This window comes from Seriola lalandi, unplaced genomic scaffold (assembly GCF_002814215.2).
Source record: "Seriola lalandi dorsalis isolate HSWRI2012SDOR001 ecotype SW California unplaced genomic scaffold, Sedor1 jcf7180002054919, whole genome shotgun sequence".
In the NCBI taxonomy this organism is placed as follows: Eukaryota; Metazoa; Chordata; class Actinopteri; order Carangiformes; family Carangidae; genus Seriola; species Seriola lalandi.
Window position 1 is genome coordinate 525889 of NW_019525471.1, and position 23352 is coordinate 549240.

Here is a 23352-nt window from a genome sequence, read left to right on the forward strand (position 1 = left end):
CGCGGAGATGGGGAGAGAAGTTTGCCTGCGGCGCAGTCCAGATGAACATTTACTCTATTTCATTTGGGGAACAGCAACAAGAGCCTCCGGAGAAGCTTTCCAGGGAATGCTGAGGAATATCTGACAGCACAAATACACCACTCACAACCGAGTTTTTCCTCTTTAAAAAAAAAAAAAATCTTTACTTATCATTGATGTCGCCAAACTAGTGGGAAGCTCGGGTCAGTAGGACAGCGGCCGCACGCGGACTGTTGTCTGTCGGAGGGTGCTTTTTTAATTTTTGGGTCCTGGAGAGGAAGAAGAGAGCGAAGCAGAGACGAGGAGAGGAAGAAGACAGTCCAAGTGAAAGTGATAAGAGAGTCCGGCTCAGAATGAATAACAACAAAATCGAGAAAGAAAACGAGCAGAGTGAATTCACCAACCACGAAGAGGAGGTATGTATCCGCACGCGAGCACCTACCTGGTCCCTCTGTTGTTAAAACGCGCTTTATTTTACTGGGTCGAACCGTGACCCATAACGACATCTTAGTACATCGATTCAGACGAAACCCGCTGTCCTGATAGCGAGTTTCTAGCCACCACAGCTAAAATCTATCACCTATGGTATCTCTGTAATATTCCTGTAGTTGTTTAGGTATCTCCTTTTGTGGTACGGTAGCATTTTCTGTGCTGTAACCCATTTTTTACGTTGTAAAAGTTGCACGTCTTGCTGTCACATTATTAGCGCTGCTGTATGGTACACTCATGACATTTATTGTTATGTTTTCCTAAAGGCAGTACATCTTTCTTTCACTAAATTGTGCACCTGTCATCTATTTTACTTCACTTTTTAGATATATAGCCTATATTATGTCTCTTTCTTTTCGTTTTTGTAACCGAACTCATAGTGTGTAGTCATGTCCAGGTCAGCCATGCCTTTTTTCTTTCTTAAAAACATTACAACAAAGTACAAGAAATACTGAGTGTAGGAACAAGGCAGGAACTTGTAGTTGATGAATCACTAATAAGTAGTTCCTGAAAAAGTCTAAAGCCATGTCTACAATGAAGATAATCATATGTTACTTGACAAAAGACTTAAGTGTTGCCAGTTCTGGCTTACTGTACCATGAAGCCAGACTCCACACAACACTGAAACACAGTGGTAAAGGGAATTCAGAGCCAGGGTGAATTAGTTTTCACTGAAGCTTAGGGAGCAATTCAAGTTCTAACAACTGCTGCTGCAACATGTAGGCAATAAGTCTTTGTAACCCAGACCCACTGCATTACAGTCATGCAAGAAAAGCCTCTCTACGAATATAACTTCATTACATCTTAACACACGAGAATGATATTGTGCGTCCAAAAATGTGAGGTAATCCATTTAGTTTCTGGTGAAAATGTATTTCCTCTCCAACATGCTGGATAACAGCCCAGTTTCTTCCTCTTCTCCTCTGTAAACATTGCACAATCTGGATCCATAATATGGCCTTTTTGGTAAATAAGTTTGAAGTGGTTCTCTTAGCATGAGGTGATTTTCTTTGGCGTGGAAGTATTTCTATTCAAACGTCACACTTGTTTTTTCAGAGCCCCACATATCTGCGGCTAAGTGATGTAAGAAAAGTATATTAGATTATATCAGATATTTCTCTTGGAGCAGTTTGATTAAGGCTCAGTGTACAGTTCGTCACTTTGTAACTGAGTAGCCAAACATACCCAGCCTGTTGTAATACCATATTTGGTCCCCTGCTGAGGTTACTATGGATGCAAGGAGTTACTGTAGCACCACACAGATGAGGTAAAGACACAAGTACTGACTTCTTGGAAACCTAATGGAGAGTTTGGGTTTTAAGGTCCACTCACCAGCACCTGACTCTGAGACTGCAACTAATTGATTACAGTCATTATTGAATAATCACAAGTTCTCAGAGGGAAATGTGACGTCTTAAAATGTTTGGTTTTGTACATTTAGCAGTTCAAAACCCCAAATAAACAAAAGCACCAAATTCCCACATTTGAGAAGCTAGAACCAGCAAATGTAATTTTTTTTGCTTAATAAATGACCTAAAGGATTCATAGTTCCTCTTGAACAATGAATCAACAAATTGTTTCTGCGCTATGTGGCTCAACATATTTGCTTCAGCTGGAAGAGAGATTGTTCCAAATCATTTTAATGAAAGTTAATTATCTGATTAATTTGCATTTACCAGGTTGTACATTACTCAACACAGCATGTAGTGACTTTGTTTTAGAGCTAAAATGATTATTCAGTTAATTGGTCAACTGACACTCTGGGCAGCTGTTTTGATAACTGAGTCATTTTCAAGCAAAAGTGCGCAACATTGTTGATTTCACCATCTCAAATGTGAGGAGTCGCTGCTCACCTACATTTTTTCTGATACTAAACTGAACATTCTTGCCCTAAGGACAAGTTTTCAGACAAAATAAGCAATCTAAAAATGTCACCTTGGGCTCTGGGGAATTGTGCCTCTATTTTCTGAAATTTCATAGACCAAATAAGTAATTTATTTACTTAGAATTAACTAGCAGATTAGTCAAAAAATTAGAGTAATTGTTAGTTAATTTGCAGCTTTTTTTGTTTGTCTCTTTGTTTGAGAAATAAACCCCTAAAAGATGTTTTAAATTGATGTGATGTCCACAAGCGGAGGAGACTAGACGAGGCTTGTCTCTTGCTTTGTGTAAAAGTCAGACATCGAGACAGAGAGAGAAATGGCCAGAGGAACCTAATGATTGTGGAAATGTTTGGAAGCCATCCAGACTGGCAGGGACTTAAATTTACTCAGGTGAATTAACGTGAGGTTAGACAGCAGCACTTTATCTTTGCTGTAATGATGCGTGTTGTATGCAGGGGAACAGCAAGTTTTGAGGAGACTGTACCACACTCACACACATTCACACTCACATATACAAGCAGGCGGGGATAGGTGCAATCGCACAACACGCACTTTTGCAGACAGGTGTAGATATCCACACAAAAACACACAGGACTAAGAGTAAGTGAGTAATTTCTGAGTATGACTTGCATTTTTTCCGTGTGATGCATGATAGTTTGGTCTTTTTGGTCACAAGTTGTGTTTAATTCAAGTAAAATATTAGCTGCTTTATTGGTGATGAAGTTACTAATTTGACATCTTGTTTTCAACTTCTCCCACCTTAACTCCTGTCTGGAAACATTCATCAAGTTCCCCTTTGTCAAAACTACTCAATGTACAATGCCAGACAGCTTTGTGCTTAACAACACTAAAGTAACCATAAACTAAAGACCTTATGAGAGCCAAAGTTTAACAACCTTGCTGGTATGACTCTCACATGCTGAACAACAGCAGCGTTTCCCCCCTCTTGCACAGTGTAGTATGTGACTCAATGGATCACTGATTCGCACCAGTAAAGCGCCGTAGCGAGCTTGGCTTCTCATGCCTGCTTCATTGCTCAACCTCACACGCCATCGTCAGTGTACACCAAAGCTCGACGATGCTTAATGTTTATCTTCTGTGGACCACTGCTCACCAAACATGGTCTTGTTGCAGGCAAGGTATGCAGGTTTCAGGCCCAGCAGCATCTAATCTTGCGAGCTAGTTTGATAAGCTTTATTTATCGGGTGTTCTGGATGCTTTCACATACTGTGGCACTCAACGGCCACTGATGTAGTCGAGGTGACACGCCGCCTCTTACATGGTTAATGTCAAGCCGTGGATTCCAGACCTTGTATGGAGATGAAGGAGAGTAGATTTGATTTTCTTTAAAAGTGAATTGAAGTTAGTGTCAGGAGAAGAACTGAATATGTTTCTGTGACTGATTCGTTCATTTTTAACTGTGGAGACAGTGATGTGAAGTACAGTCATAAAGACTGAAGCGAGGTGACAAATTCCAGGCGCGTTTGTGTTTTCAGGAAGGTAACATATTATGACAAGAGCGCATGCAGTGAAGGAACAAACCCAGTTCACCAAAAGTTATTTTTTAAATTGAAAGCCTTTGCCTTATGGATTAGAGGTTGGAGAAAACAAACTATGAATACATCACTTTGAGCCTTAGGCTCATTTTAGAGACCAAACAATTATTCAAGAACATAATCAGCTGATTAATCATCAGGTGCAGTCCAAATTTCAAGTAATTAATCATTTAAGTCATTTATTAAGCAAAGACTGCCAAAGATTTGCTCCTTCCAGATTCTCCTTTTCTCTTTTGAGTATCTTTGTGTGGACTGAGACAAAACCAGCAAGAAGATTTCACCGTAGGATCTGGAAAATTGAAATGTCAAAATTTTAAGTTTTCTTACATTTTACAGAAAAAGCAGCAGTTAAACTTGCATTGGAAATAATCATTTATTTTATAATTATTAGGCAGGTTTTGTGTTAAGGGATTGGGGTAAAAAGAGAAGGGAATGATTGAGAGAACGGTGAAGAGATGCATTACAGGTTGTGAGTAAATGGAATGCATCATAGCTAACCAAGTCACCCGACTGAGCTTGACCTTTAGCCTCTTTGCTGTCAGTTTCCCTCAAGCTAACTCATGTTTATTTAAGTCGAGACCTGCCCAGCCTTGCTGATGCAGGCGGTCCACTCTCAAACTGCAACTCATTTTTGACAAATGAGTGAATGCAGAGTATCTACACTTTTATTGTTTTTCTCCACAGGATGAAACCATTCTTTACTTGAAATCTTAATTCACAGTAAAACAGTTTTCTTACATGTAACAGTCTAGCACAGCAGGAGTTTGAACCTTGTCAGACATCTGTTTATTCTAGGTTTTGGCTGACCATAAACATGTAAGTGGATCTTTACAAGTGCCCAAAGAGAAACAGAATATCACTCAAGCAGAGTTCAGCAAATGTGGCGTATCTCCCTGGGGTGTAATTGGATTGTGCTTGGCTTGCTTTGGGGTTCCACCAAGTCCTCTTCAGATAACAGGTCATGTGGCCAGTGTGACCTTTTCCATGAAGAGACGTAGGTGGGGAGCGCCGCTGCTAGAGAAGCACTGTGAAGCACAGGGAGGCCATGCCGGGCTGTAGCACAGTGGCGTGGGCGTGTGTGTGTGTGTGTGTGGTCCGTACGTGTGCATGTATCTATGAAAAGGGCACGCAGATATATTAACGCTCTGTGACATGAAACGTTACCGGAGGGGAGCTTAGAAGGTAAAGTGGCCATGATAGGGCAAAAGGGAAAACATACAAAGAATCTCACCGATTGTTGAAGACATTGTACATATTGATTCACTGTAGATTAAGACTTTGGGGCATTCTTAAAATAACATTGTAAAAAACACAGATATACAATAATATAGACAAAAAGACCCTATACGGGCTCACACGCAGTAAAACCCTGTCCCATCTACCCATCTGATAAGTTGGAGTTTATTTATAAAAGCGCCGGGGGAATTGTCATCTTATCTTAGCCATTTGTCAGCTGTGCGACAAGAGGTATTTGAAAAGACAACAACAAGGCTTAGCGTCAGGAACGGCTGGCAAAGCCGTTGTGAGAAGAAAAGGATGCGAGAAGAAAAGGAATAGGACGGAGTTAAAGAATTGTACCAAATATTTAAATAAATATATCTACAGCTATATAAAAACTACTAACGGTGACCAAGAGTGAGGAGAGAGGCTCCGCTTTACTTAAAAGGCCTTAGCTGTCAACTTTGAGTTTGTTTTGTAATTAATGATACTCTAGATGACCGAAGGAAATGCGAGCTTGTGCCTAGAGAGCGTCAGCCATCTTGTCTTGCTTTGTCATACTGTATTTATGTGCTTGTTCACTCACCTCCACTTAATATCGCTTACTCACGAGCTATAATTATCCACCTTACACTGATCGCTATCTCACCTCTGTCTCTCTTTACACCTCCCTTCACACTCCTTTTATGCTCTGCACCTTTTCAGTCACTAATTCTAGAAAATCATCTAATTTCTTTTCTCTAATCCCCTCATCCGTACTCCTACTCTCGTACTCCATCTCTCCATTTTTATCTCCCTTCCCCTTCATTTCCTTCCCTCCGTCCTTTCGTATGTCCCACCCTTTTTTTTCCTTCTCTCTCTTTATCTTGTTCTCATGCCATTTCCTCCCTTTTTCTCTCCCTCCACCCTGGTACTGCTTATAATTTGTTACTCTTCTTCTCCTCTTTCCTACCCCTCCCTTCTTTCTTTTCCTGCCCCCTCTCTCTCTTGCACCCATTTTAGTCCCAGTAGACACTCTTCCTTATCACTTATCGGCCCATACGTTGAAAGCATGACCCTGAGATCTCTGAACAGAAAGACCATTTATGGTCATGAGAAGAGCCCTAAAGACAGAAGTGAGCTGGGCAGAATGACAACAAGGAGAAACCTGTCCATCTGTCTACCCAACTGTATGCCAACAGTCGTTTGACTGGCCAGCGAACGTTGGTTATCCAAGGTCAGATTGTTTGGAAAGATGGGACCAAACTCGAAAGTAAAAAAGTCTGTAGGCCTCAATAGATAAACCCTTCAATTCGAGGCTAATTTATTGTTCTGTTGTCACTCGTAAGATGTAATGTCATACTTCTCCTGGAAAGGATTAGCGCTCTCTCTAAATGATTAGTCAATAATTTTATGACACAATAGAAAATTAATCTGTAACTAATTTGATAATCGGCATTTCAGACATTTTACAAGCAAAACTGGAAAACATATGCTGTTTATCAAATGTGAGGATTTTGTACTTTTCCTCATCATATATGACAGCAACAACTGAATCTTTCGGTTTATCGGTCAGGTGAAACAAGCCAGGAGAACATGTCACTTACGGCTGAGAGTCCAAAGAGTGCATTTAATTGCTTATAATTTCTACTTTTTAGAGACTTGAGTTATTTCACATTTCAAAAGTTACACAGTCTTACTTTAAACTAAACAACAGACCCTAAAGCATCCTAAAAATTAAGTTAGTGCTGTTTCGATTAATAAGTTGATTAACAAAAAAATTTAATCAAGCCAAAAATGAAGAACATCTGCCGGTCCCAGCTTTGCACATGTTGATTTTCTTTCGTATTATTGTACTTTGACAACATTTGGGATTTTTTACTTTTTTGGAGAATTACTCAATTTTAAGACATCAGCATGAGCTATGGGAATTTGTGATGATTTGTTTTGCAGTCTATTGACAGGTCATTTATCAAGAGTATGATAGATTTATAGATAAACTGATAACAAATTAATCAATATTGGCAACCGTAAATATAGGATCTTAAAGTGCTGTCAGTGACAAACACAAAAGAACAGCTGTATTATCACATAAAGGAAACAACATATCGGCAGCAGGCTTGGATTTCTTCATGGAGACACAAAGGATGACTGAGTACCCATTGTTGTTTTTCTTTTTCCACTGGCACAGGACACTTTAACCCTCTACCCACCCAACCTCAAAACCAAACAGTTTAAGGTGTCCACTTGGGCAAGCGGCAACAAAGAGAGCCCAGGAAAGGCTGACATGGACTTAGCCGATTAGTTCACGTTAATGAACACTGGAATGTTAAGTACATTCATCAAGACTCATCAGATGAGAGACAGGAAGAAGAGAGGAAACTAGTATGAAAGATTGTGATGAACTCTAAGCTGACAGCCGAGTAGTCAAACTGATGTGTAGCTGACAATCTGTGAATAGGTCGGTCTTCTCCTCCACACGTCATCCAGATGACACCTTAAGGCCTTTTTGCTGCAGTCAGAAATGGCTGATGAAAAAGAAAGAGCGCATATGTGTCATTAAGTTTCATTAAAGACAAAGGAAACTGTTGTGGAGAGAGGAAGAAACGAGTCTCCGAGCAAGAGAAGGAAAAACACTGCAGTGGGCGCTTACTTGCTTTTCCTAGGTCATTTGTTTTAAATGTCTTTTAAAGGTTAACCCGTTGGAACATTTACAGACCCGTACTGAGCTGTAATTGTTGCTCAAAAGCACTTGTGTGAGCAAGAGAGAGGGAGAAAAACAAAGAAACTCTCCTCTCACGACTCAGTTGTGACGTTTGGAGTGTGCTCAACCTCACAGTTGATCCCTGACCTACACAATAACCTGTGCCTAGCCTGTGACCTCTCACCCTAAATGTGAAACTTGACCCGTTGAACCCTGGTGATTAACAGACAAACATAGTCATCCATTTATGGTCGTTTGACACCTCTCAGGCCTGCAGTCTCTCACTCTTCACATTCTCCGACACGGAAGATGCAGGAAAAAAAAAACTTGCAAGGATGATGGAGGGCGATGCCAACACAGATCAGCGACAACTAAGATAGCAAAGCAGTGTGGGAGTCTGTCAGCTAGACTGCTTTTAATAATGTGGCACTCAACTGATGCAAGAAAACTCGGCTTGCCCTGAGCTCGCATGTGCTTATGGGTAGACTTTGATTTTTCCTCGGTCACAGCCAACGACTTGTGCGGGGATTTGAAAACTACTAGTGCGAATGTACAAGGAACGATTTCTTCTGAGCTTTTTTGATTTCATATGCAGGTAATTTCAGCATTGTTGCATGCACTCACTTGCCACAATAGGCTGGCTACTGTACCCTCTCTTTCAAGGCCCCAGGTTTAGAGCTGTGTCCTGCCACATCTGGCTTGAAGGACCTGTATCTATTAACTTGGCTGTCAAACACATATACACACACACACACACACACACACACACACACACACACACACACACACACACACACACACACAGGGAGGGAGAAAGACACACATAGTAATCATGTCACATTGCACCAAGGTCGTGTCCCTCGTTCCAGCCAGAATGGACGGTCGAAAAAGCACTCAATTAAAGTCAGAGCAAATATCTGAGAAAGTCACACAGTGCGGCAGAGGATAACGAGGCATTTCAGGCAGTAAGTGTAACAAATTTTATAAGTCTACAACGCAAGCTGAATAGAAATGACATGAATAAGTTGCTACGTCATTTAATGAGACAAATCAAGTCGCTTCATGATGGCTGACAAATTGCAGGCTACACTGGAGGAAATTTTAAATATTTGAATGTAAGCTTTGTGACATCTGATAGTGGAAACGCTGTTTGGTGCAAGGCTGAGATTTTTCCCTTACATGACATTTCATTAATAAGGCTACAAAAACATCAGTCTGTAGCTGATATTTTTAATACCAGATGTTTTAGCTCCATACTAAATTTATCTTCCTTTGTTATTTTTCTCCTTCATCTGGCTCATTTAAAGAACAATTCTGGTTTATTACAACTTGGACTTTGACCATTGTTTCTATTGGTAGTAATAACAGAGTTAATTGCTGAGATCTCTGAACACAGCAGCATCATTAAACCAGTCCGACTGGGCAAGAAACACAAGCAGTCAGATGATCAGACAGGTTTGAAACAAACTTCCAGGTTAGTCAAACTCATTTGGAAGTGAAAACAAAGGCAAACAATAAACTTATTACCCATACTGTGTATTGTAAACTCCCAAATTTTCATCCTGGCTCAACTTTGACCTACTGTACTTGTCGATAAAATTATCAGTAACTATTTCAATAATCTGTTAATTGTTCCATCATTTTTCTACCAATAATGCTAACCATTCCCTGCTTTTCTCAGTCATATCAGACATGATAGTAAACAAAGGGTTTTGAACTGCTGGTCAGATAAAATGAGAATTTAAGACATCCCATTAGGCTCTGGGAAATGATGATGAGCATGTTTTCACTTTTTATAGACAAAATTATTAATTGAGAAAACAATAGAGATGAAATGCTGATTAAAATAATCATTAGTTATAGCCCCAGATCTCAACAATGACTTTGGTGAGCACAATGTTATCTCACCAGTTTTAAACCAGAATGATCCTTTAAGATAACACTTTAACCAAGCTGTTGAGTATTGTTGTGAGCACAGACCTCTTACCCCTCCTTCTACAAGCTTAGGGTGGCACCAGAAAACCTGCAAGGTGCAATGATAGAGTATCAATAGGGTGATGACCTCATCCGGGGCTTGTGGAGTCAGGGCTCTTTGATAAGAGGTGCATTGATCCCCTGGGACTTGCTGCAGAAGTGGCCTTAATAGGATCTGATGTTTTTGGCCTGGGGCTCCACGCTCTGCTGTTCTCTGCTAAGGCGTTGCCAAGGAACTGCACTGGTACGCCGGCTGTGAAATACTCAGCTGGCTTGTGGTAGGTAGAGACCGCTGTTTTTGATTGAAGCCTGCATGCATGTTGGTGTGTGAGCACGCCATAAATGGTCAATGATTCAAAGGCCCGTAGCAGGCCACTCAGCACTATGGAAATGTAGGTATGTGACTCACGAGGAACCAATAAAACAATGTCTCTAAAACCCAATAAAACAGTGGCAGAGGGTTTATCTGTGCTTTTTACGAATCTGCAGAATCTGCTCAACCCCTGGCCTGACCTTCAGTTGAGTTTACTACATCATGAAATCTTGATGTCTCACTTCACCTGGTGGCAGCACGCTTATAACTCTCGGCCTTTCTCCAGCCAGCCTCAAAGCAACATGAATAACGACTGATACTGTAATCAACAGCTGATGTCTGCAGGAGAGAGCTGTTGACACATTTGCCTGTGAATCATCCTGTATCCACCATGTGCAGTCGGCTCCAAACCGGACACACGGCAAAACGATCATATATCACAACAGCTGACGTCAGGAAGTCTCAGGAATGAAGTGCGACACAGCCAAGAATGTCCCATTGTTCTGAATGTGTGGAGGACTCATTGTTGCACAAGTTCAGATAAACACACACAATTGTCCATTAGGCTCATGACTGAAGACAGGAGCTACATCTAGGATGCGATCTAAGACAGCTTGGCAAGGGAAGGGTGATTTAGTTAACATGTGTGCCAAATACCCGTTTAGGTAGTGTTGGAGAAAAGGTCAACGACCAAGTTTCAGTAGACATGATTTTTATCTAAGAATATGCCATTATTATTATTATTATTATTATTATTATTATTTTAATCTTACATGAAATGACAGACGCAGGATATTTGCTTTATAGTGATCTGATGTTCAGTTTCGACTTGTATCCACATGAAGTGAAGGAACAGCTCTTACGGGTGAAATATAAATCTGTCATTTGAACAGCAGCAGATCTTTTTCCTCAGAGGTTTATTTGGCGTCTTTTTGTGGTCATGTGCAGCTTCAACAAGAGTTATGTCCAGGATCACTGAAAAAGCAAAAACAACAGTGAAAACAAAACCAGTCCCCAATAGAAACTTCAAACCTACAGCTTCTTGTGACATCTTCTTGTCTACTCCTCAAACACCTTTTGGATTTTTAGTTTACATCACTTTTTTTTTTATTAACGCCACACTATTCGTTTTATCGGCTTCAACAGCTGTCGGTGACTGCCCTTGCTTGTGTCTGATTGATACCATCCTGTTCTGACTCTTTGTTCCCATGTAACTCCATATAAGGAGGCCCTCAGTTGAGTTTATTTAAACAGACCTGCCACAGACAGAGCCCAGTGATGGGCCTGCAGGGTTCAGCTCGGCTCAGATAAGATAAGAGTGAAGGTGAGAAAGTCGCCGAGGTGAGATTTTTTTTGGCTGGATGGTCGGTTTGGCGCTCATCAGCTATTGCTCCCCCAGTTGCTAAGCTCCTTTGTTTGTGTGTTGCTCTGACTTTGGCATCAGTGTTGCGTATCAGGTTACATGTGGGAATGAGGTGTAGTGTTAGTTCAGCAGTTCCTTTGTCCCCCGAGTTGTGAATCCACTATCTAATGAATCTGGGAGCTCTGAATCTACTCTGTGTAACTGCATACCTATGGTTTTATTCTAAATTCAGCCCTTAATAGAATCAGATTATTGAATAAATAATTAAAGTACACATCCACTACCACAGTATTGATGTTGGTGTGGAGGGTGGAGATGTTGGTAGTAGGTTTGATGCACACAGTCTATTGTTTGATTTTGATGTCTCCTGTGCACTAAAGCAATTATTTTCCTGTACCAAGTCAACTTTAATTAGGCGATAATTCCAGGTAGGAGGTGTGATTAGTGTCTGAAGAGATAATACAATTGTCTAAACAATTTTTAATATATTATTTCATGTCTGCCCCAGTTATCTTAGTACCACTATACTGGAAAAAGGCAGGGTTTTTTTTTCAGTGTTTTGTAAAGCTTAAGAGAGGTTAAGTGCAAAAATAAAGCTGTTGTGTTAATAGGAGACACATGTTGTGGTTTATAGTTAGAAATACTTGTGTTAACAACTCTTTCCTGGAGTGGCCCTTTATTAAGGACAGACACATCTACAATTACATGCAACAAATAAAATTTTCCTGTTTGTTTGCCTGCAAAATGTAACCAGATCTGCATTCATGAGCTGTGACAGGACGTCTCAGCACCTGTGTCTTCTAGTGCTGCTACGTCTGTGTTTACTAAATGTTGGCGTTGGTGCTAATGTGTCTGCATATGTTGAAAGAAGTACCTGCTGTTCACACTAAGCTTTTTAGGCATGCTAGTCAGGTTGCCAATAGCGTAGCGTAAGGATTGACACTGCAAAAATAAGCAATGTTATAGCTCAAATGGACAGTTTTGGCCAATTTTAGTGAAAGAAGTGTGAGCGCACCCGCAGTATTGTAATCCTTATTCCTACAAGCCATTTTGGGTATGAAAACTGCCATTTTCAGTCAGAAAATAACTTTTTGCCTCTTGCTATTATCAATTTCTTAAAGAAATAGGAACATGGATTTTGGGAAGTAACCCTATTTATTTTATTAGTAAGAGTTCGATGAGAAGATTGATACCACTTGATAAGTGTGCATTAGGTATAAAGCTAAAGCCAGCAGCTGGTTAGCTTAGGTTAGCACATGCATACATGCATAGCATTAGCTCTCTTTAGCACCGTGTTTTACACTTACTTTTATGTACAGAATAAACAAACAAGATATAGATGTGTTAATTATTGAGCTTTAGAGGGGATGATAGGTGGATTTTACTATCTCTACACACAGAGCTAGGCTAGCTGTTTACCACTGTATGCCACAGAGCCGTATTAGTCTTCTTGTGTAGCTCAGACATGATTAGCTAGGGCACTTTTTTGTACTAGTTATTTGACAGGCACATTTTTTAAGTTATATATTTACTTTCATCGTTTTTATTTTCTAGCTCTTTACCAAAACAAAGTCTGTATTAACACCTCTGTTTTTTTAATAAGACACTTCTTTTTGACATTTGAGTGACAGACCTTTAAAAAAATGTCGCTCCGCTGCAACTCTTTCAGTTTAGTCCACACCAATTTTCTAGTGTTTTCTCTTGTACATTCCCCCCATAGTTTCCAAAGCAGTGGTTTAAGTTTATGCTTTTTCTCAGCACATGCAGTGCATAAGACAAGTTCACTCTCACGCACCCAATATCAGCTGCCTTATATCTGTCAATGTCATTTACCTTTTTTCATCTTCACATTTTTTCATCTCTCAGGGTTGATACTGAGGTTTTAGGGAACATATGCAGTTTAAAGCTGTTTTGGCTTGGACAGTGTTTTCATGTAGTAGTCAGTTAAGATTTGCTTACCAAAAACGCCTAAAATTTCCTTTTAATAAACCTAAACTTGCAGTGCACCTAGTGCTGTTACACGGCCTTAACTTTACTTCTCTATCAACACACATTGTAACATGACATAAGAACCACTTCCTTGCCTTAAATCACACTTGGAGTTACTCTCTTGTTGCTCCCCCTGTGGTTTTCTACCTTCTGTGACTCAGTACAAACAGTTAAATTTTCCTTTAGTCTTTCATAGCAAACATATACATTGTAATTCCCCAGCAATGCCAGCTCAAGTTGCAAGTTGAAAAGTTCAAATGTAAAACAGAGGCTAGAGCTGTGAGGGAGGATTGCCATAAAACACAGCAGGCAATAGATTAAACAGGAGAACACAATACACTTAGTGTAGAAAGGTATGATTATATGAGTGTGTGTGTGTGTGTGTGTGTGTGTGTGTGTGTGTGTGTGTGTGTGTGTGTGTGTGTGTGTGTGTGGAGCTGAAATACATCTTTATCAGCAAATAAAACGTCTCTTTTACTGTAAAAGCCAAACCAGGGAACTATTCAACTCATGCTCATTGTCCTTTTCCTCATATCCTCATCCTTTACTGTCAGGTATGCAAGGTAGCTATTTATAACTAGTGGAGGTTAATGAAAAATACATGATCTCTTTCTTGTCTTCCTCAGGTCCGAACGCTATTTGTCAGTGGGCTACCACTGGATATTAAGCCGCGGGAGCTCTATCTCCTGTTCAGACCATTTAAGGTATGTTTGTATGTTTTAAATGGATGGGCTGTAGCTATTCTTAGCAGCTTTCTTTCCAGCCGTCAATGGGACCTCCATTAATGGTGATGAAATAAACGGCAATGGAAACTCTCCCGCGAGGTTCAAGTGTCTGTGTTCCTAAAGCAGAGGTTCAATCACATCTTGATCCACGGGAAGCTTATGTGTGTGCGTGTCTCATGGAAAAATGGCTCGCTGCCTGTGATACAAAAACAAGGCTATTTGCTTCACCTCAGAAACTTCACTTTGTGACAGCACAGAGTCCCTGATTTTAGTTCAGGTGAATGCAAGTGTATGCTGCAAGCTTTTTGGACCAGTGGAATAATAGAATAATGCACTTCAATGGTGCAGAAGCAGCACAGTTAAAGTGAATAATGGGACAATCGCTATGCATCTAATCCCTCACTTAGATAATGCTCATGGTATGAACTCTGAGTAAATGGTTTATATCATGAGTGCTGAAAGCAGTAAATCTCGATTAATCAGGTAAGACATAACAATCCAGTCCATATGGTCTTCATAAGAGCTCCTTGACCCATGAAACAACCTAGCTTAGTCAGTTATGACTCTGCAATGCAAAAATATAAGACTTTTTTTACTGAATGCAAATGTTATAATGCAATACTTTAGCACAGAATAATATGTTTTGCAACATTTTGGCCACTAGAATCCCTAAAATATCTTGTTTTAAACATCAAATTGTAATTTTGTCCTTGTTAACAGACTTTTTTTTTTCCACAGTTCTAACATGTTCTTTCTTTGTTTCAGGGCTATGAAGGCTCCTTGATAAAACTGACTTCTAAACAGGTATGCTACAAGACACACTGAACCCTGTATTTCCATACAAAGAAACTAATAAATGAAGCCATCAGTCACTCTCTCATCATGCTGTTACTGTTTGCATTACGCAATCTCTAGCTCATCAACACCTTTAAGTTTTTTGTCTCTCCTCTGTCCTATTTTTTCTCCTCTTGGTGTTATCGGCTTGTTGACCATGATGGATTAGCGCTATTTGTCAGGAAGTACCTGGAGAAGGGAAAAAAAATAAAAAGGTTATTTTGGAGAGGGAAGGAAAAAAGTGTTGCACCAACTTGCCTTTGGCAGTCAGATAGTATGCTTGTAGTCGCAGACAGTCAACTCCAGTGGGACATGCCGGGATGGGAAGGGAGACGGAAAAGAATTTTTGAGGTGTCAAAGCGAGCGTTTTGACAAGAGCAGTACTGACGGTTGAGTTTTGCCTCCAGGGGCGCAGGACTGAAAATGAGCTCAGCTGGCAGGTGTCCACATCCAGAGTTAAGCAATTTAGCTTCATGTCAGTGTACTTATTACCACATTACACTGTTTCCCATAAAGACATGACATGCTCATTAGAAGGGTTTAGCGCGATTTAGATTGAATGTGCTAAGTATAATACCTCTAAAACTAAGAACAAAGGGAAGCTTTTTTTCCAGTAGTTAAATTTCGTCAGGACCAGTGAAATCCTATCGTATGGTTCAGGATTTTCCCTTTTTCATTTCATTATGGTTGCATGCCATCAAAACCTTTCAAATTAGAACTATTAACTTTACAAGTTTTAATACATTTAGGTCCTCTTTAGTGATGTCAGTAAGGGTTGTTGTAATACTGATAATGTTAATGTATTGTTTATTGTGTTTTTGTCCTGAACCTCATACTGTTGTGTTTAGGACTGCAACTTACAAGTACTTTTATTGATTAATCTGTGAAATATCTTCTCGATAAGTTGATTAATTTTTCCATTACAATGTATGAAACAGAAAAAAGGCAGCAAATCCTCACATGGGAGAAGCAGAAGAAATCACTCAAAGAGCAACTTCTCACCTCGCTGCAGTGATGTACAGGTGTACTCCGGGACCCTGTGACATCACTGTTGGGTGTAGTTTAGTTTCAAAACATTTGCTGATTAATTCAATGTTGATAAAACAATCATTGCAGTTCTAGATGTGACTGAAGCTTTACAGTTCAGTCCAAAAGCTACATTGACCTTCACTTAACTTGCAGCATTGCAGATTTCCTAATCTAGAAAATGTGGTTTGTACAGGTTTTACATGTTTAATGAATAAGTGAGACACTCAGCACCTCTCTGTGCACTTTGGCCCTCTCTTTACAGACCTCATTGCTCCATAGTTTCACAGTTGCAAACTTCTACATGACAAATACCAACTGATGCTTATGTTCAGTCACGTTGTGCAAAGTGCTGTGCAACATTCCTCGGGCTTTGTTTTGAGTGACTCTCCTCTCGACTAATGGCAATGACAGTGGTGATGTAAATCAATCGATCTCCCTCTCCCTTCCCGTCCAGAGAACACACAGCCACTACCATATATAGCAAGAGCCAGATCTCAGACCCTTTCTATTTATATTCCTGTTGGCTTCCTCCTCCTGACGTCTTCACTTAGTCCGTGTTTCTTTTTTTTTTTGTTGAGTTTCTTCTTTTCTTTTCTTCCCCTCCTCCTTCTCCTCCTCCTCCTCTTCTTCACTCGACTTGTTCAAAATTCCCATAACCCTAGACTGCTTTTCCAGATCACACAGTGCGACCTCATGGGAGCAACATGTTTAGAGATTTCGTTTTCCTCTCACACCCCACCTCCTCCCAACATCCCCATCCACACACACACATACATACGCCGCAAAAATGTGTATTCTTTGTTCATGTCTGCAGCAGCGGTTAGAAATCTGACAACCAAACCTGCATCCTTTTTTTTTTTTTTTTTTTTTTTTTTTTTTTGCTTTTCCCTCTTGCTCACTCACCTTTACTATTGAGGGCGCCGGCTCTGAAGTCATGCAACCAGAATATAAAACAAGCACCACTGAAGTAGATGTGAGCAACACTATATTGCATGGTTTTCCACTGACAGGCCTGTTCGAGAAGGTCTTAAAAACAATTTCTACCCCCCTCCTCACTTTCTTTCATTTTTACTCTCACCTCTAACCTCTAAATCCTAACTCTCAAGACCCCCCATTTTTCTTCTCCTTTCTCTCTCAATCTCTTCTCCTTTTTCAGCTCCCCCCCCTCTCTGCCTCTCTTAAACTCACTCACACACACTTTCTAGCTCTCACATTGCCCGTATTTGGTCATAGGGGAGCCGAATGATGAACTCTCCTTGTACAAAGTAAGCATCCAGCCTCTTTTTCTCTCCCCCTCTTTCTCTCTGTGTCGCCACAGCTTTATAAACAGGGTGTGAGAGAGAGAGAGAGAGAGAGAGAGAGAGAGAGAGAGAGAGAGAGAGAGAGAGAGAGAGAGAGGGAGAGAGAGGGAGAGAGAGAGAGACAGAGACAGAGGAGGAAGGGGGTGGGTATGATGAGAAATAAAAAAAAATATATAAAAAAGAACAACATGTCTATGTCACTCAGACAGAAATGCAGACTCAGTTTTCTGCCTTAAACCATGTTTCTTTCTTTTGTTCTGTCTTCTTGTCTCCCCAGCCAGTGGGGTTTGTCAGCTTTGACAGTCGATCAGAGGCGGAGGCTGCTAAGAATGCCTTGAACGTAAGTGTCATGCCCTCTCCGTGCTCCTCTCAAGCACCAGCTCAGCGCTAGTATATCTTGTGATGACTTGGAATCAGATCTTTTCTGCCTTCTGTGCAAATGCATTTGATACCAGGGAAATCCAGACATTTCTACATTACATTCACATCCAAAAAAGCCAGGGAAGTTAGTGAAGACAAACATATCACGGCTGCTCTAAATACTGTATGTCTGAACATTTCTGTTTAAGTAAATAAAGCATTTTTCTTAAAGCTTTGCCACGGATCCTGCAAGGTCAGGAGGAAAATGTGCTCTTCTTTCACATATAAATAGAAGATATTGATCTAGGGTTTAATTTTAATCTCACTTATTTCAGAATGGAGCTCAGTAGAAAGCCTTGATGAGGGAGATTCAAATATAAAACAGAGCCCATCCTCACAGGGTTTATTCAGCTCACTTGAAACAAAGTATAGATAGACTGTAATGAACACCAGCTCTCACACAGCTTTATCCCGCCCCCCCCTTTTTTTTTTTTTTACTTGTCTAGATGTACACCACCACTTCTATTGCTTCTTAAGTTTTTGTTGATCTCTTTGTCACAGAAAAAGATCAGATTTATCATCCTCCTTAAGTGGGACCTTGACAACGCGAGCAGAATCTGTCAACTTTCAGATGTCGAGATATTGGTACACATCAAACGCGGAGCAGAGAGTTGAAGAAAGGATAGAAATTATCATCTTATTATGAGCCAACAATAGTCAGACTGTTTCCATAGAATTAGTCGGGCTGAGAATTGAACAGTGCTCTTGTTTTTCGGGGGAAAGCAACGTCCCAGGGGTCATATGGAGATAAGCCAGATTTTGCAAACATCTATCTGCATATTGAAATATGGGAAAGACAGAAACTGTAGGAAAAGGGGGATTTGCTTCCTGTTATGGTAGTTCTGTTAAAGTTCCTCTAAACTATGAACAGATACAACCTCTAAGAGAATACTTTATTCTCACTATAGCACACATTACATCAGTTGTCATCATCACCAAAACAATACATGCAGAAATGCTAAGAAGCTAAAAAAAACAAAAAACAAAAAAAAACACACATTTCAAGGTAAAGATTCAACACAGTTCAAACTGAGATGCGCTCAGGCCTCATTATATCCATGTACCTTATTATACTCCTGCAGCCTCGACTGGCAGAAGCTGTGAGTGCACTGAGCCAAGGCAATCCTAGTTAATTCCCTCTCCTTCATGAGAAGAGTCATCCCTCGCTTGTTTCAGCTCAGCTTTGCCCGAGCCTGCGGGGACGAGCAGAGAAACCCATCCTCACAGCTTCTCACTCTTGTGCTGCAGAGAACTTTACTCTTGACTGCTTTTCTCCTCCATTGATCTGACCTCCGTGTTTTTCTGCTGGTCCTTTGCAAGCAATCAAATGACGTTAATTAGAGGGCGTTTATAGTCGCTGGTGAAATTCTTCCTTGTCTTGCTGCTTCCGAGCAAGCCAAACAAATAGCAGCTTTGTTTTTGGATAAAGAAGAACCTTTATTTATGTCACATTCCTTTTGTTTCTTCAGGCGAAAGAAGTTTAGAAGAAAAATGATTTGGACTAGTGCACATGTGGAGTTATTTGATGTGGATCTGAGAGAAAAGCAACCTTTACTTGGCTTGTCATGAGCGATGGTATGTCAGAAGGCTTTTAGCATTGGCATCTCAAGAATTCACCTGGATATCTGGCTCACTTTAAGCAGTGATGCTTTCTGTATGTCACGGCGAATGGGGGTTTTGATGTCATGATATTAAATTAGTTACCGAGTTCAGCAGGGAGGACAGCATAGCTCGCCTGCCTGTTGTATAAATGACATCATGCGCTAGCCAGGTTTGTGTCATCAGGTTGTGATTTTCAGTCGTAGGTCATCACATGCACTGAACCAGAATAACACTGTAATCCACAGTGAGTTGTTTACAGCAAGCTTCAAAGTCTAAGCAACTGAAAATGTCCTCTCACCGCCAAGATATTGGCAGTAAATTCTGTCGTGAAATAGTGAACGGTAAAAAGTATACAGAGTGACAATTCCAGACATCAGCCAGGTCCCACTGGACATTTAAACAACACAAAACAAGGCTGAGAATGCCAAAGTGGAAGATGCGCATAATAGCTAACTCCTTAATGGTCTAAATTAGTCTTCGTCATCACTACTTCAGAGCACAAGACCGCAAATCTCGTAATTGCTCTCTGTTATTTATAATGTCTCAGGTATGGTTGCTAACGTATTACTGACTTAATATGTAACATTGTTAAGTCATTTTGTCTAATCTTACTAGACAAAGACTTTTAGCAACCTTCCAGAAAAACAAGGGACATTTAAGAACTATATAAACAGTGTGTCTGAATTTGTCATACTTGGCTGCTGGGATGTGAACAAATATGTTAGTGTTTGTAAGAATTTAGTTAATTCAGATTTAATCAGTATAAAAAACAGTTGAAGTATGCTGAAATCTTAAATACATTACTTTGAATACCCAATGTGAAAGAATGCATTAGCATGGATATCTGCAAAATAACCAAACTTATTTCTTGCCACCAAACATCCGCAACTATGGCTGTTATGAACCTACATATATACAAAGTATATAGCTGAGGTTTTAAGAAATTCAACCTTCATGAAGCGATGACGTGCCCCAACCACAATGTCCACGACGAAGACTTATATAGAGCTACAAATTGGCAGGGGTGGTTTCAGATGTTAATTTTCTGCAGAGACGTTGTGTTAATTGACTGGTGGTTGGAGCATTTCAAAGGCTCTTCTCAATAGAAATGGAGGTCGAAGCTCATGGGTATCGCAGTATTTAGGGCAATATACCATACCAAACTAAAAAAATAATGATTTCTCTGATATAAAGTTGAAATTGGTAATAACAATAATAATTGGCAAATAACATAAACCTATCATTTTGTAAAATAATTCAGGAATTATCCATATTTCTATGTCGAGGAACATCACTAAAAGCATTACCATTATAAGGTGAGGATGCAGACTTTGATTGTTTAGTGATGACACACACCTTTACCTTAAACAATTTAATAGCATCTCAGAACCAAAATGTGTAATGCGTAATTACCATTTCATTGACCTTTTTGATTAATAAATTCAACTATTGTAACTATTTTATTTTAAGAGCACACAGAAAAGCTTTCTATGAAACAGTATTTGTGCTGACACATCTTTCCATTGTATGTCAGGGGGTCAGGTTTGATCCAGAAATCCCCCAGACCCTGCGGCTGGAGTTTGCCAAAGCCAACACCAAGATGGCCAAGAACAAGCTGGTTGGCACTCCCAACCCCCCTCCCTCCCAGCAGAGCCCTGGGCCACAGTTCATCAGCAGAGACCCTTGTAAGTACTCCGTCTGTTCCTGAGCTCGTCTTACTTTTGTTTGTCTGTGTTGCTGTTTCCTTTGGCCATTAGTTGCTCTTGTGACCGGACAGTTGTTTTGTGCTTTAGCTGTAGACATGGATATGGCTTGGAAGTAACTGCTGGTCAACATGTAGTCTTAATGGGCTGTGTTTCATTCACTATTTGATACTTGCTCCATTGTCTGGCAACAGAAACAGAAAAACATGTAAATGAGAAGAGCCATATTGGGAATTCAGCTGTATTAAAATACAGTATACGTGAGCACAGAGTGGGAGAGAAGCAAACACATAAAGGACTGAAAGCAGCTGACACTAGGCAAAATGCAAAAAGATGTGGTCCAGGCATATTCTAGGTTTTGACCTAGTCTTATTTCTTTTAATGGTGTTTGTTGTGTGCTCCTCAGGGAAACATTATCAGCCTGTGCACTCATGTTAATGACATTTCTTTTAGCAATCTGTTAACAAAAATGTTTCTTTGAAATCAGATTCTTTTGGCATGACGGGTTAACTTGATCAGAGCTCTCCCCCTAAATGACACATATCCTCTGTTAGATAAACAGTACATGCTCTAATAATTTGGACTCAAGGCCGTGTATGGAATTTGCTAATGTAGCTCTCTACCCTTTTTTTCCCCATTTTGTTAAATATTTTTCCAAGGGGTTTAGGATTGTGCAATAATCAGTCATTGATAGTTGAACATAGGCCAGCTGTGGTTGTACATTCTTCCTGAATGACCACACTGCTCTTATCTTGGATCTTTTTTTTTTGCCAGAGAAAGGGTGTGTACTTGAGGCCCCAGTGGGAAATGGAAGGAAACAATTAATGAAACCATGACGTAATCACCAGGAGAGAGAAATTGCTGTCATTTTCTGATAAGAGATGTTTAAATCAGTCTTGTTTCTGATCATGCTTTGATAAACAGTTACCAGGATACAGAGAGCATGGGGGAAAACGCTCCTTAAATTACACAGCTATCCGATCTTTCTCCAACGAGTAGCTGTTTTTTTTTTTCTTCTTCTGATTCTGCGTTTTTAAGTGTTCACGCACTCTGTACCACTCTGCACTGTCATCTCTCTCTTCACTCATGCGCTATGCTCTTTTTTTTCACAGTGACTTTACACTCGACTCAGTGAGTAAATCACATCTGAGATGGTTTCCTCTCCTTTTCTCCTGAAATAGCAAAGAAAGAAGAAATATCAGCTATAGTGATATAATGAAAGTATAAATAACCGTTCTCTTAGCTGCTGTTTCTATAATGTCTAAGAAGCTTTCCATTCTTGCACAGTACATGTGCAGTGTACAATGATGAAGGTGCCAGATTTACCATTATATTAATTCTCAGTAATTTTTAAAACAGTGGGATATTCATTTCAGACAGAAGCCGGTTTCCATCCGTGCAACTGCTGCAGCTGTAGCTAACAAGCTAATCAAGCTAAAACTACTACAGGAGGATGCTATAAGACTGATAAGAAAACAGTAAATCAGAAGATTCATTGAAACATTAACTCTTTTTGGCTGCTAAGCTTACATACTTATTCATTCATATTTCAACCTGGACATTTTCATTTAAAAGTTAGAAAAGAAAAGACTTGTTAAGTTACTACTGTAGATAATAAGCTAGCAAATGGACATGCTAACGAATGTAGCTACGTTTGAGCAGTTAAAACTAACTGTTCATCTATCAGTCTGTTCAATACACTTTTGTGTTTTTGTATTTGAAAAAAAAAATCCAAATCCTCCATCCTCCTATAATAATCTCTATTATCGCTATTATTACATTTTATTGAACACTGCTTCAACAGAGTCTAGAGTGTGACAGACTTGCCCTGCCGTGTCACGGTTGCTAAGCTATGATTTTGATGTCAGATTTTAGAGGAGGGGCTTAGCTAACTCTCAGCTAATATAAAGAAATAAAATGAGAGGAAGCCACTTCAGATAACTGATACTCGCCTGTAGCGCACCTCCACGACCACCACCACTGTCACCACCTCCACCCTGTCTCTCTAGCCACCCACCCGTCCACTGGCCACTCTCCTCACTCCACTCCTCCTCTTCTTCTTTCCACAGATGAGCTCACAGTGCCTGCTCTATATCCCAGCAGCCCAGACGTGTGGGCGTCATACCCGCTGTACCCGGCGGAGCTGTCGCCGGCCCTCCCACCCGCTTTCACCTACCCCTCCTCGCTCCACGCTCAGGTAACCTGCAAACCCACCCCTTCCTCCCTCACTACCACCATCACCACTGCCCCCC

At 40.3% G+C, this 23352-nt stretch overlaps 1 protein-coding gene across 5 annotated transcripts in view; it reads left to right on the top strand.

Moving 5' to 3' along the window:
- LOC111673475 (RNA-binding protein with multiple splicing-like) overlaps positions 1-23352 on the top strand; it is a 36811-nt gene continuing 13459 nt past the window's right edge. For 2 of the 5 annotated variants that reach the window (XR_015436154.1, XR_015436155.1), the window contains exons 1-5: positions 2-434; positions 14113-14190; positions 14977-15015; positions 17653-17715; positions 20932-21082. Coding sequence is in view for 2 of the 5 variants with exons in the window: in XM_087169879.1 (XP_087026005.1) it covers positions 372-434; positions 14113-14190; positions 14977-15015; positions 17653-17715; positions 20932-21082; positions 23170-23297 (522 nt within the window). In the remaining 3 variants the exon portion in view is untranslated. Of the gene's footprint in view, positions 435-14112; positions 14191-14976; positions 15016-17652; positions 17716-20931; positions 21083-23169; positions 23298-23352 lie in introns of all 5 variants that reach the window. The other 3 variants (XM_087169879.1, XM_087169878.1, XR_015436156.1) reach the window with 3 other exon arrangements.